This window comes from Micropterus salmoides, unplaced genomic scaffold, assembly GCF_014851395.1.
Source record: "Micropterus salmoides isolate LMB-PRFRI ecotype aquatic unplaced genomic scaffold, ASM1485139v1 Ms_hic_scaffold_5, whole genome shotgun sequence".
Classification (NCBI taxonomy): domain Eukaryota; kingdom Metazoa; phylum Chordata; class Actinopteri; order Centrarchiformes; family Centrarchidae; genus Micropterus; species Micropterus salmoides.
Window position 1 is genome coordinate 29065935 of NW_024044237.1, and position 25048 is coordinate 29090982.

Genomic DNA, 25048 nt, shown 5'->3' on the forward strand with positions numbered 1-25048 from the left:
GATGTTAATAAGTTATACATGCTTTAAGATGAAGTACTAAGAATGTTTTATTCGTCTTACATTCCTACGTTTTAGGCGACATCTGGTGGTCCATTTCCTTAATTCTTAATTGGCTGAGTGCAGGCTATTCATTTCCAGGAGCAACGCGTTAGAATACAAATGTGAAAAGGGAAACGGTCTACAGCAGGAAACAAACATCTCCACAGACTGGGCTCTGCAGGATTTCCTGATCTGAGTAAACAGGCTACCGGTTTAAATATAGAAGTAGGCTATTGTGTTGTGGCCGATAAGCGCTGTCCTCCTCAGCATGCCAGGCGAATGACTTCAAACCTGAACAACCATATTGAGATTATTTATTTATTTATTTGTGTGTATTACTGTAATTTACTGCTAATTTAATTTGAGAGTAAATTTGGAATTGATTTACAGCCTCTCGGGTTAAAAATAGCTATATGCAGTAAGATCACGAATTATTTCAGACAACAGACTTGATGGAAACCTTCATACTGAAGTGTTTTCCCGCTAGCCAACGGTATTTGTATCGCTGTTGTCATGTAGTTCTACCCACTACAGCCATGTGTCAGATTGAGTGATGGGATAATTGGCAGCACCTGGCTGAGTCCTCACCACTGCAGACGCACACGGCCTCCAGCGGGTTTTAACACTGTGGACCTGCAAGAGTCTATCACAGAAAACAAATAATAGTTTTAAAATGCTTGAAGCAAAGTATCCAACTTTATTTATGTTTGTTACCGCATTATTGATGGTGAGGTGTCATAGCGCTGAACATGCTCCTGGAAAAGGTAGGCCAACCTAAACTGTGATTGGTCTGAGATGATGAATGTGAGGAAGCCTGAGGTTGATGTGCTGTCTGAAATCAACCATCTTGGATGTGTGTTTTGCTTTAAAATTCCACTAGGTGCCAATTGTGGCGAACTTTCTGCAACTGGCAAACTGGAAACATTTGATTTCCCCTTTAACTCAACCAACATGACTCACTTTGCCTATGGGATTGTTGCAAATGCGGTTGCTGTGCTGTTGTATGGAAGTAACTTTGTTCCTGTCAAAAGAATAGAGACAGGAGATGGTAGGCATACAGCTATACTTTTTCTTTACAAAGATTTAACATTATTAAATGTTTTAACTTGAAAAGGGGGGTATCCACAAGTGGTGGTACAATTTTGCAGGCCTATATGAGAATATGACTGTGTTCTGTCTCCAGGTATGTTTTTTCAGTGGGTAACCTGTGCAGCGATATGGACTGTATCTATGGTTGGAGACTTGGTGCTTCAGTCGCCCAAATTCTACCCTTTTGCAATGATTGGAGGTTTCATCTGGGCTACAGGTATTGTCACATGAAAGCAAACCAAACTCATCACTCCATGTTTTTCATGTGGTTGAGTGCGGCTTGGTCTCATAGGATCGGTTCAGTGTCCAGCTGGACGTTGGGATGTAGCAGATGGGAAGCAACCAATTTAAAGAGTCTGTCTGTTGCAGTCCATCTTGAAATTATGACGTTGGTACTCTTCCTATGAGAGATGAGACCAACTTTGAGGACACTTGATAGTGTGTCCCAATTTCATACTATATATTGATACTATAAAGCGCACTTTAGTACTGTTGACAGTGCCCTGTTTCTGCACTAAAATCGTTATATTTTTGTTTATACCAAAAATGATACAAGGTATTTGCCAATGAATATCTCTAACTGGCTTTGGAATGCTAGTGAAAAAATATTCAAATTATGTGGAAAACAGATTAATTCTAATCATCAATGTATGTTACTGGACAAAACAGTGTCTCTTATTCCCACGTTGTATTAAACCTCTAATACCGTGGACATTTTATAAACAAAGGTGCTTTTCAAGAGGCACATCTAGCTTTCAACTGCAATGTGACCAATATTAAAACATTTCACTCTTTCCTAGTTCCCTAACTGTGTGCATCTCTGTCTTTGTCAATGCTGACTCTATTATTGACATGGGAAGAGACAGTCATTTGTCACCAGCTTCCCTGGGAGGACAAAACACATGGGAGGTTCCCACTATCTATAAGACGTGCATCTTGCTAACTTTTCTCCTATGTCATCTGCAGGGAATATAGCAGTTGTTCCAATTGTTAAAGCGATTGGCCTCTGTCTTGGGATTTTAATTTGGGGATCCTCTAGTTTGTTGATGGCCTGGGCCAGTTCAAGGTGAGTCGGATCATTGTATTCTCTTCAATCCAGAATGGAATATAAATGTCCCTTTTCTTTTGGTGAGTTTTAGATATGAATTTAATTTAATCTTCAAAAAAGGCATTCTGGGACATTTGAGCATTGCAAGGCAATTGTTGGGTCCGGTAAAACAGATGTTCACCCCATGTCATCAGCAGGAGGCTTTTTTTTATTTCTTAATTTGGCAATGTATTCAAAAAGTGAGTGTGACTGTCTTTCACAGATTTGGTTGGTTTGGGATTGATGCTCAGGATGTTTCCAGGCCGATGTTAAATTATTGTGGAGCCGGGTTGTGTCTGCTCAGGTAAATTGTAAATTTGGAAGTAAGGTCTCCCCCCTTCTTGCCAGCACAATTATCTAGTAGCTGAAACAAGAACAAAAAACAGTGGTAGCGTTTAGAGGTTTGTTTTGGATGACAGACATATTTTGTGTTTGTTTCAGTTGCCTGATCTTTTTCTTTGTGAAAACAGACGTGGATCTGCATCCCAACTCAGAATCAATTCCATTGCTTATTGACAGGGTGAGTATACTAATTGGAGAATCTGAATCAATTCCCGTCACTTGGTTTCTCAAAGTGAGTTACGATGACGTCATATTTTGTATATTCTGGTGGTGCCATTGTTTTGAAAGACAACACGACTCCATATTAAATTGCTGTTTCTTTCTGCAGAGATCAAATTCTAGCAGCTATGGATCAAATTCCTCAAAGTTCTGGATAGATTTCATCGGACCAAAGACCAGACAGTTCATGTGAGCACAACAACAGCAGTCACTGAGCTGTTTACACAGATATTGTGTTTGTATGCTAAAAGCACGGACAAGGGAAGATGTATGGAACATTGATTTTTGATTAATATATAGAAATATTCCTCAAGGTTTGATCAAAGATGAATTTTATAATTATTTTAATGAAACCCTAAGCTTTCATCAGAGGCCTTTGTAATCTTAAGGTTACAAACAGGAAGCCTTTCTTTGACTTAATGAACAATTTCATAATTTAGACAACACTTTCATCCCACTGGGGAAATGGGCTGCAGCAGCAAAATAATACAATAAGCAGGGAGAAATGTGAGCACTCAATTAAGCAATCAAACAACAAACATAGTAGTAGACCTAAAGTGCAAGCGAGTAAAACCTCAGTATCGTAAGTAATGCACATTGTCTCCTTTTTATCTACTTTTAACTTGTTTGTTTAAAATTAAATGTGTGTGCACATTCAAATGTCAATTTGTTTTCATTAGCATTGTATGCAATTAGTTTTATAAATTTAACAGTATGTAACTGGATATTTAAAACCTACATATCGTCTCATTCTTATCAGTGGCTGCCTACTTGCTGTTGTGTCAGGCCTGCTGTACGGGTCCTCCTTTGCACCCATCCTCTACATTAAAAGCCGTTCATCGTGCAATGACAGCATGTTCCATGGAGCCAGTGTTTATGGTATGGCTTCTGTGTTGGATAACTGCTTTCACATTTACCTTTTGTAAGCTATGCACCTGACTTGAAGACAAAATAAAGGAAAAAAACATTCAAACATCCTCTCAGCTTTAAGACTGTAACACACTGTTGGTCTTTAAAGACACTGAATCCTCCAGAGATCCAGGTTAAATATCAGGTTAAAAGGTCTCTAAAGTCACTGTCAGTGGGGTAGCTCAAGGATTTGTTTGACAATAACATGTCTTGCTGCTCTTTTATATCTATTTAGCTATAACTCTGATATTGACTGACATCTCAAAAACAAAGGAATGCAATTGGCTTAGCTGTCTTTATTGCAAACCTGCTGGGATAAACACAAATAAAAATTTTTTTTCAACTTCACAGACATCGACTATGTCTATGCCCAGTGCTCTGGCAGTTTTGTTGCAAGCACAGTGTACTTTACCATCTACTGTGCTGTCATGAATAACAGGCCCAGAGTGTTCTCCAGAGCCATCTTACCAGGTAACACATTTTATTAGACAGATGTTTCGTGGCATAATCATGATCTTTTGAGTTGTCATTAATCTAAATTGCTTTACACAGAGATAAAACTTTATTAGGTGCACCTTTGCTGTACAAGATAAATGTAATGTTTGTCTGTAAAATAAGTCTTATCATCTTAAATCAAGTGGAAAAAACCTGCCAGTGCGGAATATTTCTTCTTTCCATAGAGCAGCAATCTGCCATTGTTGTTTTGTTTTTTTCATATTTCAAGAAACGGCACAAGGCGATCATTTTCTTTTAAAAAGGTATTGGGAAAAGATTGAAATCCTCAGTGTACAAAGAATTAGGTCTTAGGGTTTATTTACATTTTGAAATAACTTGAATTATTTTGACGATCAAATATGAAAGAGAACTAAATCGAGGGATTTTCTACATGACATTTCTCCAAAATCTACTTCTTTTTTTTTTCTTGTCAAAACTGAATATTTTCACTTGTTCAGACCACTAAAATCATGCAAATGAAATGGTCTAAAATGGAAATTTGCTCATTACTCATATCCAAACTAAGACCATCACTTGTAATGAGGGGTTTTAAGACTTCTCTTTATTTTTGAAGGGCCATAAACCAACCCAATGTGATTCCTCAGAATTGGCATCTGATCTATCACCATGTTCAGCTGTGACAGGGGGTCTAAAAAGTAGGGGTGCTGGTTACAGTATACCACCATTATTCACAAACTGATTTATTTCTGTGAACCACTGACCTGTTATTCCCTGTAAGGGCCAAGAGTGTTTTAATAATAGCTTCAGTTTGACTCTCAGCAAGACAGGAAGAATCAGAGGAAATGCAGCAGCTTTCTTTGGCAACCTGCATGTGCAAACACATCCACTCAGGGGATGGTTAGATATGTTGATTCAGGCAAAACATGTCCACTCCGGCCCAAAACTGGTATACATTGAGCCTAGTGAGTTTAGATCAGCACTTTGTTTTACAGCTTGGTGGGTGGGCTTTACTTTCACAGCACAGGGGTTTGGGGTGGTGGTAGTGATGGGGCGGTGCTTGACCACCCTGTCCACACATTTAGTTACTCCATGAAAATGAGGGACATATCTGTCTACAAGCGACTCTTCAATTTGTGATCCAGTTTCCAATTACTGGCACTTGGGCCCCGTTTCAGAAAGCGAGATTAGTGAAAATTGAGTATGTTGAGCCTGCGATGAGGGGAAACTCTGGATTTTCTGTTTCAGAGAGCGAGATCAGATAATCCCTAGATCAGTAACTCCAGCAATTGATGCTGTGACAGGATAAGTTGAAAACCCGTCAGTTTCTCTCTAACTCCTCCCCTCCTGTGGAGCCTGAGGCGGGTTTCATTTCCTCATCCATTCTGTCTATCAAAGCACGTACATATCTGAATGCATTTACATCTTAAAACTTTAAAATCCCGGTTAGATAGGCTATTGGTGTTTTGTTTTTTTTACCCAAACATGATCTTGAATTCATGACCGCTTTTATGATCAATCTGTCATCGATGTAAGGACAGATCTCCGCACATCGTGGATTTATCCTCAGCCCAGAATAAAATCTATGTCCATCTTTAGGTATAACGCTGCGACTCTGTGGACTGTTGCACTGAAAACACTTACTGTGGGCTACATTACTGTAGTAATCACTAGTTTTATAGGTTAGGCTACATATTGAACAATCAATGAACAGTAATCTTTCATATTGTAGGCTGATTGAAACATTGTCTTTATCAAGTGGAGATAATGTGAGTGAGGATGACTGTGGTGCAGCTGAAAGATTGTATTAATGTAAAATAGACGTCTACAACACACATTTTCCACTGCAAAAAAATAATTAATAGGCGAACCTGCTGGGTGTGACTTTACAATCACAGGTTCACGAGTAAACTGCGTCTTATATTTACCCGTTGCCATGGTAAATCGTATCGGAGCTCCATTGATAATGGCTTATTTTTTCATCCCCACGCACGCGCTTCCATCAGGCTCAACATACTCAGAGTTTATTGAACTTCTTCTGATCAGCTGTTCTGGAACCGAAAACTCAGTTTCCCACCTCAGGCTCAATCAACCCAGAGCTCAAGGATAAGCTCAGTTTAAGCCTGCTTTCTGAAACAGGGCCCGGTTCTCATCTCTTTGTTTTTTCCAGGTCTATTGTCTGGATTGATGTGGGTAATGGCTACATACTGCTGGTTCCTGGCCAATAACTACCTGAGTGAGGTTATTACCTTTCCCATTGTTTGTGCAGTAAGTATGCTCTGACAACTGAGTGGGCTGGTTGATGGAATGAATACTGTCTATTTAAAACCACTTGGACAGATTCAAATTGAAGATTTGCACACAGCTCAGTGTTGAAATAGAACATTCAGGTTTTTTGTTTGGTAGAAGTCAAGTACAACCATTCAATAACTTGAGGTTTCAGATAGGGTTTACATCCCTGTGTAGTCTGAAACTCAGTAGAGACCACTGCAAAACTAAGCAGACTAGCATGGTAAATGGGTCTGTTCATCCAAAAAAATCTGTTTGCCTCTGCTTGTGGTATCATGCTTTAGCCATGCAAGGTCTGTCTGTTGAGATGAATTAACCTGCTGTTCCTGGGCTCTGGTGGGGTCTAACTAATGCCATCCTTAAGTCAAAAAGCTAGTTTTTCATATATTCTAGATTCAATACATGTAAAGTACAATATTATTCTAATATTTTGAGATGGATTTTTGATTTCCATGTGCTGTAAGCCGTATTCATCAAGACAAAACAAAAAAAGGCCTGAAGTTCAAGTTTCACTTTTTGACTTAAATTATGGGGGGAAATTAACTCTTCCATGATATTCTAATTTTCTGAGATGCACCTGTACATCAATGCTTTTTTTATAAAGACTTGTCAGCATGTAGATTGCTTCATTCCAACAACTTTCATTCGTTGAGTAATGAACAGTTTTTTTGTTCTAATCCCCTACAAAAGCAATGCAGATACAGTTGGATGTTAAAACTGGCCCAACTAAATGTATTCATTAAAATGTCTGTACTAAGTATGTTACAGTCTTAAAGCTGAGAGGATGTTTGAATCTTTAGTTTGTGCTCAAACAGTATGTTTGCTTTCTTTTCTATAGGGATACGGTCTGGTTGCAGCATTGTGGGGGTCTTTAGTGTTTAGAGAGATTAAGGTAAGAAACACAGCACTGATCATAATCAATAATCTACAACATTTCATTCCTTTGGATGTCTGTTGGCTCTAATATATGCAATACTCACTTAGTATACAGTCACAGTTAACCAAGGAGAAGGTGACTTCAGATGTCAACCAAATGAAGGTTCACTGCTGAAACGGAAGCATTTATTGTGATTTTGTAATGGAGAAGCTTTGATGATTAAAGCCTAGGGTAAGCAACGTTGGAGAACTAGCAAAAGACAGCTAGATTTTGGAAGTCTCCAACTGAAAAAAAAATCCCACCCCCTCTCATTAAGCCTCCCTCCAAAGCTTTCAATCGAATGAAATGATTGACTGTGCTTATTACAGTCCTGCAACAGCCACAGATATAAGTTGTGAGGTTTTTTTATTGATTTCTGTCTGAATGTATAGTATAACAGGTATAATAGGATAAGATGCTTCTGGAATGAATTACCTACCTCAGCTTTAAATTCCTCAAAAAAAAAAAGGAACACCGCAGAAGCCAAACATTTTGAGTGTAGCTGAGAGTAAACACCTGTTTTTCCCTCAGGGGTTAACCAACGGCTTCATCTTCTTCTTGGCCTCCAGTCTCGTGCTGACCGGTTCACTGCTGACTGCCATCTCAAATCTCTAATAATGCAAAAAACACCTTGTGATTGGCATATAAACACACATTTACTCCTGTTTCCAACTAACTTACTAACTACAAAACTAACAAAACTCTTTGAACCCCATTAAAATAAACCAGAATACATAGTGGTTGAGCTGAATGTAAAGCTTTCTTTGTTAGATTTGGAAAAATTTCCTTTCGAACTAGCAGGGTTTATACTCTGAGCTAACATTTGGTGGAACCACCCTCATGCTTTCTGGAGGAAGTTGCTCAAAATGCTGTTTGCATTTGTTAAGTATATCTTTTCACTTATGCTGTGTTACTAAAAATCACTCTCAAGCTAATGGTGGTTTTAGAGGGTCTGTAACATTAAGCTGTTTTTATACTATACTGACGGGTTATTTTTTTTGTGTCACTGTTTTGCTTTGGATAGAGTGACAACATAAGTGTCATGTACTTGTGCTCCTAGAAAGAACATTTAATATATGCCTTTGCTTCATATAGAAATCTGGCAAAGTATTTATTTCTGTCAACACTGGTTGTTTTCCCACAGTTGACATTTAAGTGTACTTTGGTTTGGACGGCGCATATGGGAGAACATGGACAGGGGGGGTCTTTTCTGAAAAAATGTATGGGGCTTATTAAAGCACATAGGAGGTGGAGGAGGTTGTTACTAAGAGTTATACAATTAGTCAATAAAAAGTGACAGTTACAAATAAAACAAAAAAACCTTTTCGTGATTAGATGGCTGAATCTGACATGATGCTTTACCTTGTCTGCATGAAATTTTGACTTGTGTCCCCTAGTAGTAGTCTACTAAAAGACAAAGTGGTGCAAAGCAATGGACCACACTGTACATAAATTAATATATTAATTAAAAAACATTGTTGTGACTATTGTCCAATGGTTGAGAACAATAAAGACTTACCGTGATGGAAGCTTTCAGTAAAGAGATTTTTAAGCTAACAATATCATTGATGAAGGACGTTCTGGTGGATTGAGGGTCAACGTTCTTGAGCAGTCGAAGTGTATATACTTTTCAGTTATGACTCACCAGTTTGTTTCCTATTTCAGTTCCCTCTGCTGACATAATTATCAGCACACCTGCAATGCAGTTTACTCATCACAAATGCAACCAAATCAAACATAGGTATGGGGGTGTGTGTTCAAGTAATATCACTTGCATGTCTTATGAAAAAAATAATAAATGCCTTTTGTAATGAAAACCCAAAGACTAGAACGTTTTGTAAGAAAGCGCCATGACTGTATTTTTTGTTTAAAAAAACAAAACAAAAAAACAGTTACACTATGCACCCATATTCTCCTAGCATTTCTGAGGAAGTGCCCTTTTATAGACCTTTTTTGGCATTTATGCTTCAGTAGATGGGTCACGGTGACAAAAGACAAATGAGAGATGACACCGATTCCCTGGTTAAGTCAGGTTTTCACAGGAGACGACATTTAGCTGGAACATATCCCCAAACATTAAGCCTTTTGTTAATCTTCCTCAATTTCAAATCTCCATACAGTTTAGGTATGCTCATCAGTTGCTCTATGGTAGCAGATAAAATGTCCTCATATGTCCTTATTGCTGGTGTGACTGGGCCCAAAGAGAGTACTGCTTGATTCCTGATGCCTAAATTGGGTTTAAGAATGAAATCCAAGGCTCTTATTTATCTTTTTTCTTTATATAGCTCCACTAACTGGAACTGCTGTAGATGACCTTTCATGTTGTATGGATTTCCACAAAGCCCAGCGTAGCATACAGTATTCAGTTTAACATTTGTGAGACACCAGAGTGCCACTGATTGAAATAATTTAATTAGATTTGAATATCCAGTTTAATCGGAACCCATGATTGGTTTTACCCAGCAACTATGCAGATTTTCTAAACCCTTGACACTGCTTTGAAACACAGTTAAGATAATCAAACTCTAAGTAAAAGCAACAACCCCGTCAACTGATTTGTATTAATACACACAATGTGAGCTGACATGTTCAGAGATGCACAGCACCTTCAGATGAACAGAACAGATGAATTTCTACAGATAAGGGACTGAGACTTCAGAGATGTTATCTTCAGTTCTATTCATCAAAGTTCATCCAGAATCCAAATGAGCCCATTAAGAGGTTCTGAGTAGCTTGTGTAATTCATTGCAAAACATATTTAATCTCTTAAATTGACTGGCTGACTTGACTCTCCTCAACTGCATAATTGAATTTTGCAAGTAAAGTGAAAAGGCAAAAGATGAAGTGGGAAATCGAATCTCACTTTAAAATCCCTTATGATTTGGAGCAATTTAACTAGCATTTTAAACACAACTGATCAGTATATTTTTATATGATGTGATAGTTTGTTGTGATGGTTTGCTGTACACAAACAGCTTGTAAGGCACATTCAACTTTATAGTATAATACTCTTCCTCGTATGGAGATTGAAGCCTGAAATTGAAACGGTGTCGTTAAATCTAGAGCCATATTTGCAACGCTCCGTGACTTTTTAGAGAAAAGCTATAGGTTGAACAAAAAAGTTGGCATGTTAGAAAATGTAACCTTCTTGAACAGGATTACCACACGGAGAATCACATCCCTTTAGTGATGTAAATCCAGGATACACACAGACACAGTAAAATGCTTTGTCAGTTTGTTAAGGCACCTTCATTTCCACACACAATTAGTGTGCAGTGTGCGTGATGCAACAAGGCTCAGATGGTTCTTAATTAGGCACCACACTGTATAGGTTTGTTAACTAGGTACAAACAAGAGCGGCTTTGATGTTTTAAAAACAGTTAGTACGGCCCTGCCTGCACATACTGTGCTGTGTATTCAGACCATTTTTGGATAACTTTTGTAAATACTTATTTTTCCAGTTTAATTCAACTGGATACATTTAGAAAAATTTCTTTATGTAATTAAATGTCCTATAGATTAAACTTAAGACCACCATTAAAATTATTAATGGAATAGTTTTTTAATTGGAAAATAGGTGTATTGGTTAAGATAGATGCCAGTTATGTCTATTTGGTAAATATGAATATGATGATATATTGCCTCAGTCAGCAACTGGTTCAGCTTGGCATAACAACTGGAAACAGGGGAAACCCATGGCTCCTTCCAAAGGTAACAAAATCCCCCTACCAGCACATCTAAAGTTCAGAGATTAACACACCATCTTTGTTTAATCTGCACAAAAACCAAAGTGTAAAAACGAAAAGATGTGACTTTACTGGAGGTTATGTGACGGATTGTTTTTGTCCTTAATTTTAATTCTAAAAGATGAAAACCGCTATCAGTCTTCTCATCTAACACACTTAAAGATGGTGAATAAATATATTTCCTGAGGTGTTTAACTGTTCCAGTTGTGTAGGATTGTGTCTATCTGCATCTAAATAGATTCTGGGAACATAACCTAATTTATACCTAGCAAAACACAGTCTTGTGCGTTTTCTTCTTAGAATCTTAACATTACATTAGTCAACTAAATGGTCCAAAGCTTTGCAACAGTAGCAGCCAATATGGGCATTATTCATTTACAAAATATACATAATTACAATTAGGGGGCATACCTGATCTTGCTGATGTACTGGTTGACATGACAGATACACAACCAAAATTAAGGAGGATTTCAAGGATGGAGAAAGGATCAAAAGGTGTCAGAATTGGGTATCATAATAGTGAGCATCTTCCTATATTAATATACTGTGTGTGTGTATATATAAACAAAATATAGCCGCTGTTAAAGCAAAATTATACATTATGACCTGTGTTGGTAGAGACTGAGTGAGCGGTATTTTTATCTATTTGTAATGTGAAAACTGGAGAACCAATGCAAGTGGCATAATGATAATGTTGATGTTTTCAGCTAACAATATGCCACACATAAATGGTTTGATTTTAAAAGTGGATCACAGTTAAATAGGTGTGGTAAAAAATAGTAACAGACAATTTTGCTTACAGTCTGCAGTGAGTAGAAAGTCACACCAGGCAAAGTAATCCAGAGAACAGGTAGTAGTCAAAAGGCAGATGGACAGTGATCAGGCCAGGTGCAGGTAACTGATGATTGGTGGATAGACAACCTGGCAGAAAGTGACTCACAGCTGTCTTCTATATATAAGTGCATCTGAGAAAATTTGAATATTGTGGAAAAGTTCATTTTTTCCAGTAATGAAAGTATAAAGTCCAAAAGTGAAACTGTTCTAGATTCATATAAGCACAGTGAAATATTTCACTCCAAAATCCTTATCCTAAAATATTAGAATGACAATCTTTTGAAAAGTTGAAAAGTTCTGAAAAAGGATTATTTATGCACTCAGTACTTGGTCAGGGCTCCTTTTGCACAAATTACTGCATCAATGTGCTGTGGCAAGGAGACAATCAGCCTGTGGCCCTGCTGAGTTATGGAGTTATGGAAGCCCAGATTGCTTGGATTACGGCCTGTAGCTCATCTGCATTGCTGGGTCTGGTGCGTCTCATTGTCCTCTTGACAATAATCAGGTCAGGTGAGTTGACTGACTAATCAAGCACAATAATACCATGGTCAGCAAACCAGTTAGTAGGCATTTTCACAATGGGCAGGTGCCAAGTCCTGCTTGAAAATAAAATCAGCATCTCTAGAGCATTTCAAGCCTCCGTTGACAAGATTTATAAAATCTCCTGGTAGATGCTGCTCTGGAATTGAACCAACAACAGCAGATGATATGGCAACCATATGATCCCCCTCCCCTCATCCTCCAGACTCTGGGATCTTAATTTCCAAATTAAATGCTAAATTTACTTTCATCTGAAAAGAAGACTTTGGACCACTAAGCAATGCTCTAGTTCCTTGCTCCTTAGCCCAGGTAAGATGCTTCTGATAACGTTTTTGGTTTAGGAGTGACTTGACAGTAATCTGACACTTGTAGCTCATCTCCTGGACACATCTGTGCGTGGTGGCTCTTGATGACCTCCTCCAGCCTCAGTCCACTCCTTCTAAAGCTCCCCCAAGTTCTTGAGTTGCTTGTGCACCTTTTCCTATCACACTTTAACCTTCCAGTAAACTTCCCATGATTATGCTTGGATTTAGCACTTTTTACAGCTAGCCCTTTCAGTAAGGACCATCTGTGGCTTATGAGGGTGTCAATGAGTATCTTCTGGACAACTGTCAAGTCAGAAGTCATTCCTCATGACTGTGGTTGTGTGTACTGAACCAGTCTCAGGTCGACATTTCTGTTTAATACTTTCTGTATTCTAATATTCTAAGGTATGTGTAAGCCGTAATCATCAAGATTAAAACAGAAAAGGCCTGAAATATTTCACTATGTGTAATGAATGTAGAATAAATGAAACTTCCACTTTTTGACTTAAATTACGAAACAAAATGAACTATTCCACGATAGTCAAGTTTTCTGAGACGCACCTGTATACACAGAGACTGGGTAGGCAGAGGACAGGGTCAGGGCAGCTGAAGCATGGTCATCAATAGTGACTGCTAGTTAAAAGTGTGGAATGAAATGTCTGAAATAGCAGAAGAGGTTTGTATGAATAACATAGATCACTCAGATGAAGAGGGAAGAGAGAGGATGATGCAGCAGCTGTCAACATGACATTAATAAGGAATGAGGATCTTATGTTTGGATCAGTTTCACTAAAATTAATATTTAATGGTAGCACATGGCTACTGCATGTATAGGAACATTTTAATTACTGTTACTTTCGCTTCTGTCACCCTATCAGACTGATTACTGCTTAGTATTGGATAAAAAGTATAGATGGACATATGACATAAATCCAGCATGGAGACAGGCAGGTTTAATGCATGAGAAAATGAGCTCAGGATAGTTGTCATTCAGTGAAATGTTATGGCCGCAAATCTCCATTTCTCTGCCTGTAAACCAGTCTACTTTCAACAGAATGTCTTCATTGGCAGATTAAAGCTACACAAGACCAAAGGTTTAGATGGAGTGGTTTTGAAAGATGAAAGGATCGAAGTTTCATTAATATGAAAGGCTACACTATCACACAAACCAGTTAACCACACTAACATCTGTACACAAGAGAGAACACAGTAACATGACTCATGCAATGAAAGCCATGTAATTTTAAAGGGATTGTCATCCACATTGAATGAACACACCACAAATTTGACTTGTGCATTCATTCTCCATTCATTTCAGCATGCTTTGAGGTAACTGTAAGCAGTAGGCCTAAATCAAATACATTTTATTTTCAGTATTTTACTCATGTCAGTGCACTGTTGTGTAGGAGTCTGTAATACCACAAGATCTGAATATTTTAATAGCTTCTTTTGAGTCTGTTTAAAGCAGGAAAAAGTCCAATATCCAGTTTGATGTTTTATATTGCCATATTTCCATCATTTTTGTACACTTAGCTATTGCACTCACAGATCTCTGTTTTATTCCACCTACCTCCAGAATCAAGAAAACATTGCTTTGGACATTTTTTAAGCTTCATTAAATTCTTCATCGGTAAGGACATTTCTTTTGGTGCCCATGTGTAGCAGTATCAAAACAGACACTATGGCAGAAAGCAATGCATGTTGTTAGAATGCATCAAACAAACCCACTAAAATGAGACCATAGAGTTTAGAGCAACAATGCATTCAGTATTTTACAAAACCCTGAATCCAACAGGGCACAAAATGTACATTATACTGCTCTCTACTTGACACTTTATGGCATTTCTGGCAACACCCTACTCTGTGATTTACCATTGTTGATGGGGGGGTTCACTAACTAACTGGGTCATGGTCATCAATGCATCATTCATGATCATTTCAACACATAGTGCAGGGCAGCAGCTGTTTTACTTCAACATAAAGACAATATTTTTCTTGACATTCCTCCATAATGTCTTTCTTCTTTTTTCTTGCATTACCTCCTTTTGAAAAAACCTCTCCAAACTGTGATCGGTTGGCCATCTTATTCACAACCTCTTACTAGGTATAGGATAGAAATGCTTTGCAGTGTGAACTTGTGAAACTCATTTCGCATGCAAGTCCAGCTCTGTGCCGGACGGTGTAAACACATCACAGTCAGCCTGCAAACTGTCTTTTTGTAGGTCACCTTTGGACAAACTTCAAAAAGGTAGGGTTCAGAAGAACAATGCAATTACTGTTCTGCTGATATTTTCAGAGTCTTGATTAAAGAGCAAATTCCCTGCCCAGATATTAATCGAAGCTTTTCATATTCCATTTATTATGACTTGTGATTTTATAACACTTTCGGCATACTTTTTACTTGCAGTTTATTTCGCCCGCAGAGGGCACAGCTTTGTTCTCCTTCATTTATTTCATGGGAAACCATAGCCATTCTTTTTAAGTCACCACAGGACTTCAAGCTGTTGCTAAATCTGCTACTGAGGGTATCTGAGTGGCAACAGCTACTGTGCCCAGTTTTTCATTAAAATAGTTATGGTTATATTTATCTTCCCCCATTCGCATGCTCTTTTCCTTCATTTCTCAGATAAGACCCAGACCCTGTCCCCCCCCCTGAGCTCCTGCAGAGGTTCTTAACAGAGGACACACTTCAAATTATGCCCCACAAGTGGGAAGGACATTATGTCTGAAACTGGAGTTCTAGTATGTGGAACCATGTAGACTCATATTGCACGGCTAATGGTCATTTGGGTCATGTTTTGTAATGAGAATAATTCCAAATGATAGTAATGTAAAAGCTAACGGTACGCCTTAATTCACTGAGTGCACCATTTGTCTAAAGTATGCCATGAGGTGGGTGGTTTTGCATAAAGTGCCTTGTTTGGGACACAATGAGAACCAAGTACATTTAAATTGGACAAAAATAACTAAATACCTACATTAACATTAGGTGATAATTTAAAGGCATTTTTGCGTTGTGTTTTATACAGGTGTATTACAGTGTGCGTTCTGTAGTCCAGGCAGTAAATGTGAAAGTATGACCCAACTCCAGATTTGCTCTAAGACTCTAAGACAGAGAAATAGCAGTTGCAAGACTGCTGAATGGTGCTGACAAACCTTATATTAAATGTATAAATCAGATATTGTTGTGTAACTGGATTAGTTGAGTTGTGGGTGTATTTGTCAATCACTGCTGTGTTTTTTTGTTGTTTTTTTTCTTGGTGGAGGTGGCAGGGTTGGATTGGTTTGGGAAATGTTTATTATTATTTATTATTATTACTTATCCTGACTCTAATGTAATGCATAGGTGTTTTTTTGATAAAGTTTCTATTCCTGTTTATTTTTTTTTGCTGTTGTTGATTTGTTGGTTTTGTTTTGAGTCAGCATAGAGAGGTAGGTAGGTATAGGTAAATATTGATTTATTGATTCCTGTCGAGATGTAAAGATAATTTCAACAAATATAACAAAAAATGTTTCTGAAATAAATTGCCCACCGTAGATTTAATAAAAAATATATCACAAAAATACAAAAGATCATATGTACATCACAAGCTCAAAATCATAAGCTTGACTCGGGTTTTACAATCTCAAAAGAAATATATGACAATAAACCCTCAATTTAGTAAAAAAAGAAAAACACTAAAAAAAGAATGCTGCATTTCGTGTTTTGGTGCAAGCTTCCACTTTATGTGATTATTGTCCAACTTTATTCAACAGTGTGGTCTTTCAATTAGAGAGCATTACTTATTGATTTCATGATATAACATAATCAAACTGTGTGCTTGGACTCAGATATGTTGATGTATGCAAAGATTTCCTGCACTCTAGCAATATAAGGCTGTACTCTTGCACCCTTGTCCACTGAAATAGCTCAATTTGAAGAATTGAGAAAGTGATCTATATGATATATCACATCACTGTGTTCCCACCCACCTGTTTCTGTCACAGGAGAGAGGCATGTACACTCTAGCTGCAGTGGACACTGCTGGGAGGACAACATAATTAGCTCAGTAACATTAACTACATCCATTAAACCTGCTGTAATGTAGCAGGTGAACCAGGGGTACAGAGTTCAATAGTGTTTTTGCTGTTGGGATTACTGCAGTGATAACGTTCCTCTCTATTTAATGGCACTATCACTTTAAGAGTACTACATGGGACAGATCGCACCAGAGGATAGAGTTTTAGACGGGACATGAGGAAAAATGGAAGTGTCGGACCTGCGGTGTAGAGAAACGGCAAGGGAGGTACTTTGTTTTATCAGTACAGAGGATATCTCCATAAACCATGGTAAAGTACATTAATAATCCTTAAAGAGGTGGTATTATGCTCGGGGTTTTTTTCAGGTTTAAAATCCTATTTAGTGGTTTGCCACAACAGATTTACATGGTTTAATTTTCAAAAAACACCATATTTTTAGTCATACTGCACATTGCTGCAGCTGAGTGATACATCTTGTCTCTAAATGATCTTTGTTGGGAGTTGCACATGCGCAGTTCCTAGTTAAGGACCACTAGCCAATCAGAAGCAGAGAACGGTGGGTCAGCGAAAATCCCGTAAACAAGGCTTCGGTTCAGCTGTACATGTTGCCGAACAGCTTGGCAACATAGACTGGAGCAAGAGTTTCAGAGTGGTGACTTATTAATCTGTAACAAATGTGTCTTTCATCCATAAAGTTTTAACTGAGCTCTGTCTCTACATCACAGTAACAACTTTATGTCCACTGACTGCCTGTAGGTAGTGTTTTGAAGGGAGAGGAGAGGTGTGCTGCATCTCAGTGTTTCTCTACCTGTGTTTTTGAGGACGTGTTGGAGTAGCCGCTTGGCGAGCGTTATGTGAGGCGCATTTAGCTGTGACGTCACAGTAATGAAAGGGAAGCGGCTGGACTACAAATGAGTTGTTTTCAGGCAGTTCAGAGCAGGGTTTTCTGTGGGAGATGGGAACACCCTTTGGGGTGTACTTTGGGCTTTTTAACTTTACAAACCTATTACATGCACAAAAACGTTATATACACCTCAATAAATGAGAGGGAAAAAGCCAAAAAGCACAATCACACCTCTTTAAGATCGGCAGACCGAAAGAGTGAACTAGGTAGACGCTTGATTCCTGAAAATTGATATCCGACTGAGTGTGCGTGCGTGCATGCATGTGTGTGTATCTCTTCGCCACAAGGGGAAGAGACTGACCAGCAGCGACAGCGTGAGTGACAACCATAGACTGTATATAAAAATAAAATAACTCACATATCTGTTATTGACATTATATTTCACAAGGTTTTAAATGCTTTTTCATATATAACATTACTTTTTTACATTACTTTAATTTTGCAACAATAAAATTAACGTTAGATTTTGTTGAGAGCGTTAACAGTTAACTACAAATCAGTTATTAATTACGTTAACATAGTCCTTAGTTACATGCTGGAAGCTGTATAACTTGTAAAATGTTAGCCATGGTTGTTATCACATTAATTAATTCCCCACACCGCTATTTTGAGTAACATTGCTGCTGTCGGCAGGTCTGTGTGAGATTATTGTCTGGAATAGGACACTTAAGAGAAAGGTACTTTTTATATTTGTCACAAGATTTTAGTGATCAGTTCTAATTGAGGATCTGATGCCTCCACATCTGCTACTCATAACTTAAACTGTAAGTAATGTTATTAGGACAACTTGGCTACAGGAAATTTGACAGCTGATGTAAAATTCTTAAAAGGGCAACACAAAAACATTTAAAGACTGTCTCCCTTGTTCCATTTTCTCGCACGTATGTGACATAATAGTGCTGTCAACATTAAAACACTGAGGCATCTTTTAGAGGACCATCTAAAAAAATAGAATACTGTGGAAAGGTTCATTGTGAGCACCAGAACCAGACTGAGAGATTACAGGCTTCAGAAACCTTTGCAGGTGTTTTAAGTCAATTAGCTGATTAGAGAGTTTGTCTCCACTTACATTACAGTACCTTTCTGTATCATTTATAATACAGCAATGTATATATTCTAAAATGTTTACACATTTTGAGATACTGGAATTTTTAATTCCATGAGCTGTAAACCGTAATCATCAAAATGAAAACAAAAAGGGTTTGAAATGCTTCACTTTGTGTAATGAATCTAGAATATATCAAAGATTCACTTTTTGAATTAAATTACATTAGAAAATTAACTTCTCCACAATATTACATTTTTAAAGACTCATCTATATTGTTTACTTTTTATTTTTCATTACCTGAAGCATTTACTACACATTTTCCTCCCAGAGTCGCACTGTAGACCAGATGTCCCACCTGGTGCCAGAGAGCTGCAAAGACCTGGGAAGCATCCTCATTGTGCTGCTGACTGATCTGGAAAGGGCTTCACTCCTTCAGTTTACTTTGAGTTTTAAATATTGTCCATATTTGTGTTATAGGTCCATTTAAAAAAAGATATGGTTTATGGTTCACATTGTAATAAATTCTATATATATTAGCACTCCCTGTTTTTACTACTTACTGAAAAGATAATTGTATACCACAAATAAAACATGAAACATTAAAGCTGAATTCTTCCTAAAGAACATCAGTATAGTATAAGTTGAAAAGTAAAAATACTCAACCCAACATGTTTCACATGAAATGCTGAAAAGCAATTATGCAGTGTATTTCTGTGTGTGCAGGAGTATTTTTACTTTCTACCTTATACTTTACGACAAATAAGGAGCCATACACCCAGTAACAGAGCCTGAAGTTTCGGAAGAGTGCCTTGTTTGCTGTTCTGATATAAGTCTAGTTTAAACACAGAATAATGTGGGCACATCCAAACCATCCTGTGGGTAAGTGCTGAAACAAAGACTGACCTGCAGAGTAATAATGAATCCCACTAGGTGGTATTTATTGTGACGTTGCAAACTCTGAGTTCTCAGAGCTGATCGAATAAGCTTGTGCATTCAATACAATGTAAAGCACACAAGACCTTCTTAGAGGTCTCAATAAATGACACCACCTGCAGGGCTTCAAAACTATTCAGTGTGCAGATAATTGTTTATTTTTCACAACAGAGTAACTTCTCAGTCAATGTCACATTTGTCTCTTAAAAGAAATGTCAACCTTTCATTTTGTACTTTCTACTGACATATATGCAAAATATTAACCTATAAATACCATCTTAATATTTTCATTTACAGCTGTTAACTATAATATATTGTTGAGTTTAGATCGCACTATTTACAATTACCATAGGAAACTGATGATGAATGAAGAATGTGATTTTAAGTATAATTAGTCTGATCAATTTTATAACAAAGTATTCCTAATACTAATCCATAAACCCTTGTCTTGCATTCATGAAAAGATCAATATTAAAAGGTTACAAATGTAAAAGTAATTTTGCATGACTTGAAATAATGTGTTGTAAGAGTTATTATAATGATAGAATCTGTTGATAAAAACCCAGTGTCATAATTTAACGTCAGGTATTGTGAGTAAAAAGAAAAGGCTGAGCAAAGCAGGAGCTGAAGAGCCTTGCTGGAAGCTGGAGCTGTTATTTCCTGTAGAGCTGGACACAGCAAATCACATCTGGAGGGTTCTGAATCTGCAATCAGCTCCTCTGGCACCTGTAAAGAAAACAATGGGTAGACAGTTAAGCAGCTTCTTCCCAACTGCCATAAAGCTCCTGAACTCTGACATCGCTTCAGGATGATAACCTCTCTGGAATGTAACAGTAATTGGGGGTGGCAATGTGAAATACACTGGTTTACTATAACCTCCAACTGCGTTAAATCCTTGACTCTACATTATTAATTATGCTGTTCTCTTTTGAGTCCAGTCAGGGAATAAAAACCCGTAAAATCTATTGTGTTTGTGTTTGGCCTCATCATTCCTTGCCTGGCCACACAAATATGAGACATACAACAACAAAAGAATAAAATAAAAACTACACAATGTAATGTAAATAATATTAATTTGACAAAACTAGCTAATGAGAAAAGGATGCATGATGCTAGCTTGCAAGTATAGGGTTAGCTAAAGACTATGCTATGATTTTGAGTGCCAACAAAAATAAAATAATCTTCACAATTTTAAAAATCTGGGTCCTCTCTCAATGGGTATCATTATTTTCTGAAACTAAAGCATTTTAAATGCTTTTAAATCCTCAGAAAACGAAGTTCATGGTCTTCTCAACAGTGTTTAGTGTATCATGCATCTCTACGCTTTATTACAAATGCAAAGTCCCTAACACACCATTGCATTCTTTATGATTTGGTGGTCTGGACATCACTGACCACCCGCAGAAAACAGCACTGGTATATTTTTATATATAAAGCCTTGCTAGGTAAACTTCCAGCTTACCTCTGTACCCTTCTCTGTCTCAATTCTACTAGTTACCAGCTACGCTCCTCCAAGTGGTTGCTTTGTACCCATTGTTTTGACAGATCTGGGGAAAACTGCATTTTCATACTATGCAAGTAGAAATGTGTATATCAATTGATAAATTTAAGAGCATCATAAAGAATGCGGTGAAGGAGACATGGTTGTTTTTCTTGAGAGGCCATTGTATTTGAATAGATGTGTTTTTTGTTTGTTTTTGTGAATTTTGTCATGATTGTATGTAGCATTTTAATATGTTGTTGTAGAGCTTTCCAGCAGGTATAACTAGTGATTAACATATATATATAAATATATATATCACAAGTGATGGATGTTATTATTATGTTCTGGAGTATTCGAGAACATAGTGTTCACATTTACCGACTTATTCCAAATGAAGGCATATATATATGTTATCTTCTTACTAGGTTAAAGGTTTGTTTATTATTCCTAGTCTCCAGACTATCTTTTCTGTGTATGCTTAATTAGTTATAGTGCACAGGCGTTTCACCTTTAGGTTTCATTTTCATTTAGTTGATGTTCAGGACTGGTACGCCTTGCCGGTTTACAACCCAACAAAACTGACTAACGTCACTAATATCCAACTAACAGGTTATCATAGCAGTAGCATTCAGGCTACCTGGTTTATGGATGAGTATTGTGTATGTGTGCGCAATAAAGCTCAAAATGAGACTCGAGTTGTATCCGCCGTACTTGTCCTGAAACCCTTCCAGTGGGGAGTTTATTGAGCAAGTAGCTCAGTAGAGAACTGGACAGTTGTGTTTATGTATGGCTGCTACCTTGTATATAGCATTTTAATATGTTGTGTTTATGTATGGCTGCTACCTTGGCCAGGTCTCTCTTGTAAAAGAGATTTTTGATCTCAGTGAGACTTCCTGCTAAAATGAAGGTAAAATAAAAATAAAATAAAATAAAGCAGATACGTGCCCTTAAAGAAATAAAACAACAACCGGATAGGCAGATGATAATTGATAAATTGATGGATGGATAAATAATTGTAACTGTCAATCAATCTATTTGTCAAGCTTCTGCAAGGCAGCTGATGTTGCTGTAACAAAAGCAACAAGCTAGCAGACTGCCAAGTTGCCTTCAGTGCTATAAGAAAGCAGTGATCATTTCATTGGTCAACACTACACCTTTTTTATTGGTTGTGTGCAGGGCTGTACTGGTAATCTGGCATACCGGGCAAATGCCCAGTGGGCCGATGCCACTTTTGGGGCCGGTGTAAAGTAAATTATTATTTATATAACTGTTTTCAAAAAATGGGCCAACTACCAGCCCATAAAGCAAGGACAGCGGTCCTTTGGGTAATTTTCTATACTGGCCCAATCACATCTCCTACCAGCCCCCACCCCCTCTGCTCTCCGTTTCTTACATTGTGGGCCATAAAAAAAAACATTCTTCAGACGGCTGCATCAGACAGCGAAGCAGAGTGACAAAGTGACAGGGCCGAGGGACGGAGAAAGCTGGAGGAGAGTGGAGGTGAAGCGGTAAGCGCGGCGTAGCTCAGCCTGTAGGGAGTGAGCAGGGAGGGAGGCTCATTTACACCGGGGACGCTGGGGACATGTAGTCACCACTTTTTGAAAGCATTTGTTAAAATGTTCTAAATAATAGCTTGCACCAAGAAATGGTAATTAACAAATAAAAATGCTATGAAAAAGGTTTATTTGCACTTAAGAAAACCTGCAATGGAATGTAAATATAAAAGAAACCTCTGCGTAGTTAAAAAAAAAAAAAAGGAACTTAAGCAAAAAAAAAAAAGCTGCAGATTACTGCATTATATTTTATTATATATTGTGACCTGCCACCTGAATTTTATGCTTCCCTTTATAAAAATAAAGACATTCCCACCATAAGTTGATGCAGGAAATGTCTCCAGAATGCAGGAAATCTTCTGGGGGAGGAACGTTCGGACCCTCCTATCAAATACTTAATCTATAAATATTTTTTATAAACAGTAGGTCTATTAAAATATGTTCTTCCCTTGTAGTCATGGGCACCAATCTTGTGCAATGTTACATCACAGTGGTTCATCACGCCCCTAATCTGACCCCCTAAATTGAACAATGGTATATTGGTGAGGGGAGTCCGATTTTGGTGGGCCGTCTCGGCCAAAAATGCCAGGGCCGAATTTTTGTCCCAGGCCAGCCCTGGTTGTGTGATTTTGACAGGGTTATTGCACAAAATAATATAGAGCAGAGCAGAAATCTGAGAGCAAATGTTTCACATGCGCACTGAAACATGGCTAAAGCTGGAGCGCATGAAAGTGAGTGCAAGCACACAGTTTGAGCAGAGGCAGAGCAAATATAAGCACAAGCAGGGTCTTCTTGAGTATGAGGGCAGGGGTTTGAGGGAAAGCATTACAAAATCTGAACGTGAAATCAATAAGTCATGCTCTCAAATTGAAAGACCATGCTTTTGAATAAAGATAGAAAAATTATCCCATACAGTTCATAGGTCAAAGATCACCTTTGTTCACCTTTGACCTGTCATTTTTTGTGCCACTGATACTGAAAGAGTGATGCATAAGGTGTGCCATCACCTTGTTTTCCACAATGTCTACCAACGACAGTATTGCTCTTACTCTAGAGTGCTTACAGTTTGTGATTGATCTGGTCAATATTTGTTTCATTACCAACATCAGATCACATCCTATTTTGGTGCCTAGGGCAGAAACTGTTGGACTCACAAGATCCACACAGAAATTAAAATATCAAATTTTTTCATATTTGAAATGTAGAGCAACAGCAGGTATTGAGTAACATTGACTGCATGTCCAAGTCCAAATTATCTTAATAGCAGAAAGGGCAATGTGTGCTCATGCAGTAACTGGACCAAGAAGTGCAAAATGCTTACATTATATAAAAACCACGATGGCCACGGTATTTTCAGCTCTCAACATGAACGTGTTAGACTAGGGGGAAAGAAAGGTATTTGCCTAAAATGTATAGAGCTAAGAAAATGGGTCATTACAGAGCATAACATTCCTGTAGACAATAGCACCAATTGAAGAATGATTACAACTTAACAATCTGTCTATGAAGATTCTCAGTCATCCAGGTCATAGTTATCCAACGAAGGTTAAAATGAAGGGCAACTGGACTTGGTTGAAGCTACTGGAAGACGTTTCGTCCCTTATCCAAAGGACTTCTTCAGTTCTGACTGACTGGCAGGGAAACTCAGCTATTTAACCTCAGTGGGATCGTTATCCCGGGTCATCGATACCGCTGGTTCGTTAGTGTTCCTTGTTGCTGTGACGACAGTCGTTACAGTCGTTAAGACTACCTGTGGCCAAGACTGAACGACCATCGTTGGTATCTTCACCTGAGGCCAATAGGTTACGTTTGTTGAGTTTCCTGGACAATCTGTAGTGTTCAATTTTCTTTTTCCTGAATCAGACCCTATTGTTATGTTGCATTGTATCATATCATACTATTAACTGTATGTAAACAAAACTACAAAAAACTTGTGGTCTATTTAGTGGTGTTATTGTTAGAGTAGAAGTTGTAGCCCTTTCCATACACCCAATTGTTGGATAGTGCAACTGGACAATGATCTAAAACATACACACAAGTTTTTGGGGATGTGAATATGGTTTCCGTACCACAGGCAAACAATGGCGACAATGATTGTGCCTTTAATCTTCAACTGGACTAACCAGAGCTACTCTTCTAGCAGTGATAATTGGAAAAGCCAATAAGGCTCTCCAGCCTCCAGAGCAGCTCTGTTACTGAGAAATGATTGTAAAACTCCAATCTGCTTTGCAAGCTGTCTCTGCATCATAGACTAAAGGCGTTTTACTACAAATGGAGTCATAATAGATACTTGTGATAGACATGGGGACTAAATAAAGACCAGAGCATCATGCATATAA

The 25048-nt window shown here is 37.9% G+C and overlaps 1 protein-coding gene across 7 annotated transcripts in view; it reads left to right on the forward strand.

The window, feature by feature from the left end:
* Positions 1 to 357: 357 nt before the first annotated feature.
* tmem144b (transmembrane protein 144b) overlaps positions 358 to 25048 on the forward strand; it is a 64856-nt gene continuing 40165 nt past the window's right edge. The window contains exons 1-12 of one of the 7 annotated variants that reach the window (XM_038699632.1): positions 362 to 803; positions 920 to 1087; positions 1223 to 1345; positions 2095 to 2194; positions 2439 to 2519; positions 2657 to 2735; positions 2886 to 2965; positions 3537 to 3655; positions 4037 to 4156; positions 6309 to 6379; positions 7266 to 7319; positions 7875 to 8674. In XM_038699632.1, the coding sequence (XP_038555560.1) occupies positions 713 to 803; positions 920 to 1087; positions 1223 to 1345; positions 2095 to 2194; positions 2439 to 2519; positions 2657 to 2735; positions 2886 to 2965; positions 3537 to 3655; positions 4037 to 4156; positions 6309 to 6379; positions 7266 to 7319; positions 7875 to 7958 (1170 nt within the window). In that variant the 5' untranslated portion in view covers positions 362 to 712 and the 3' untranslated portion in view covers positions 7959 to 8674. Of the gene's footprint in view, positions 804 to 919; positions 1088 to 1222; positions 1346 to 2094; positions 2195 to 2438; positions 2520 to 2656; positions 2736 to 2885; positions 2966 to 3536; positions 3656 to 4036; positions 4157 to 6308; positions 6407 to 7265; positions 7320 to 7874; positions 8675 to 9008; positions 9084 to 15394; positions 16085 to 25048 lie in introns of those variants that run through there. The other 6 variants (XM_038699629.1, XM_038699634.1, XM_038699636.1 and 3 more) reach the window with 6 other exon arrangements.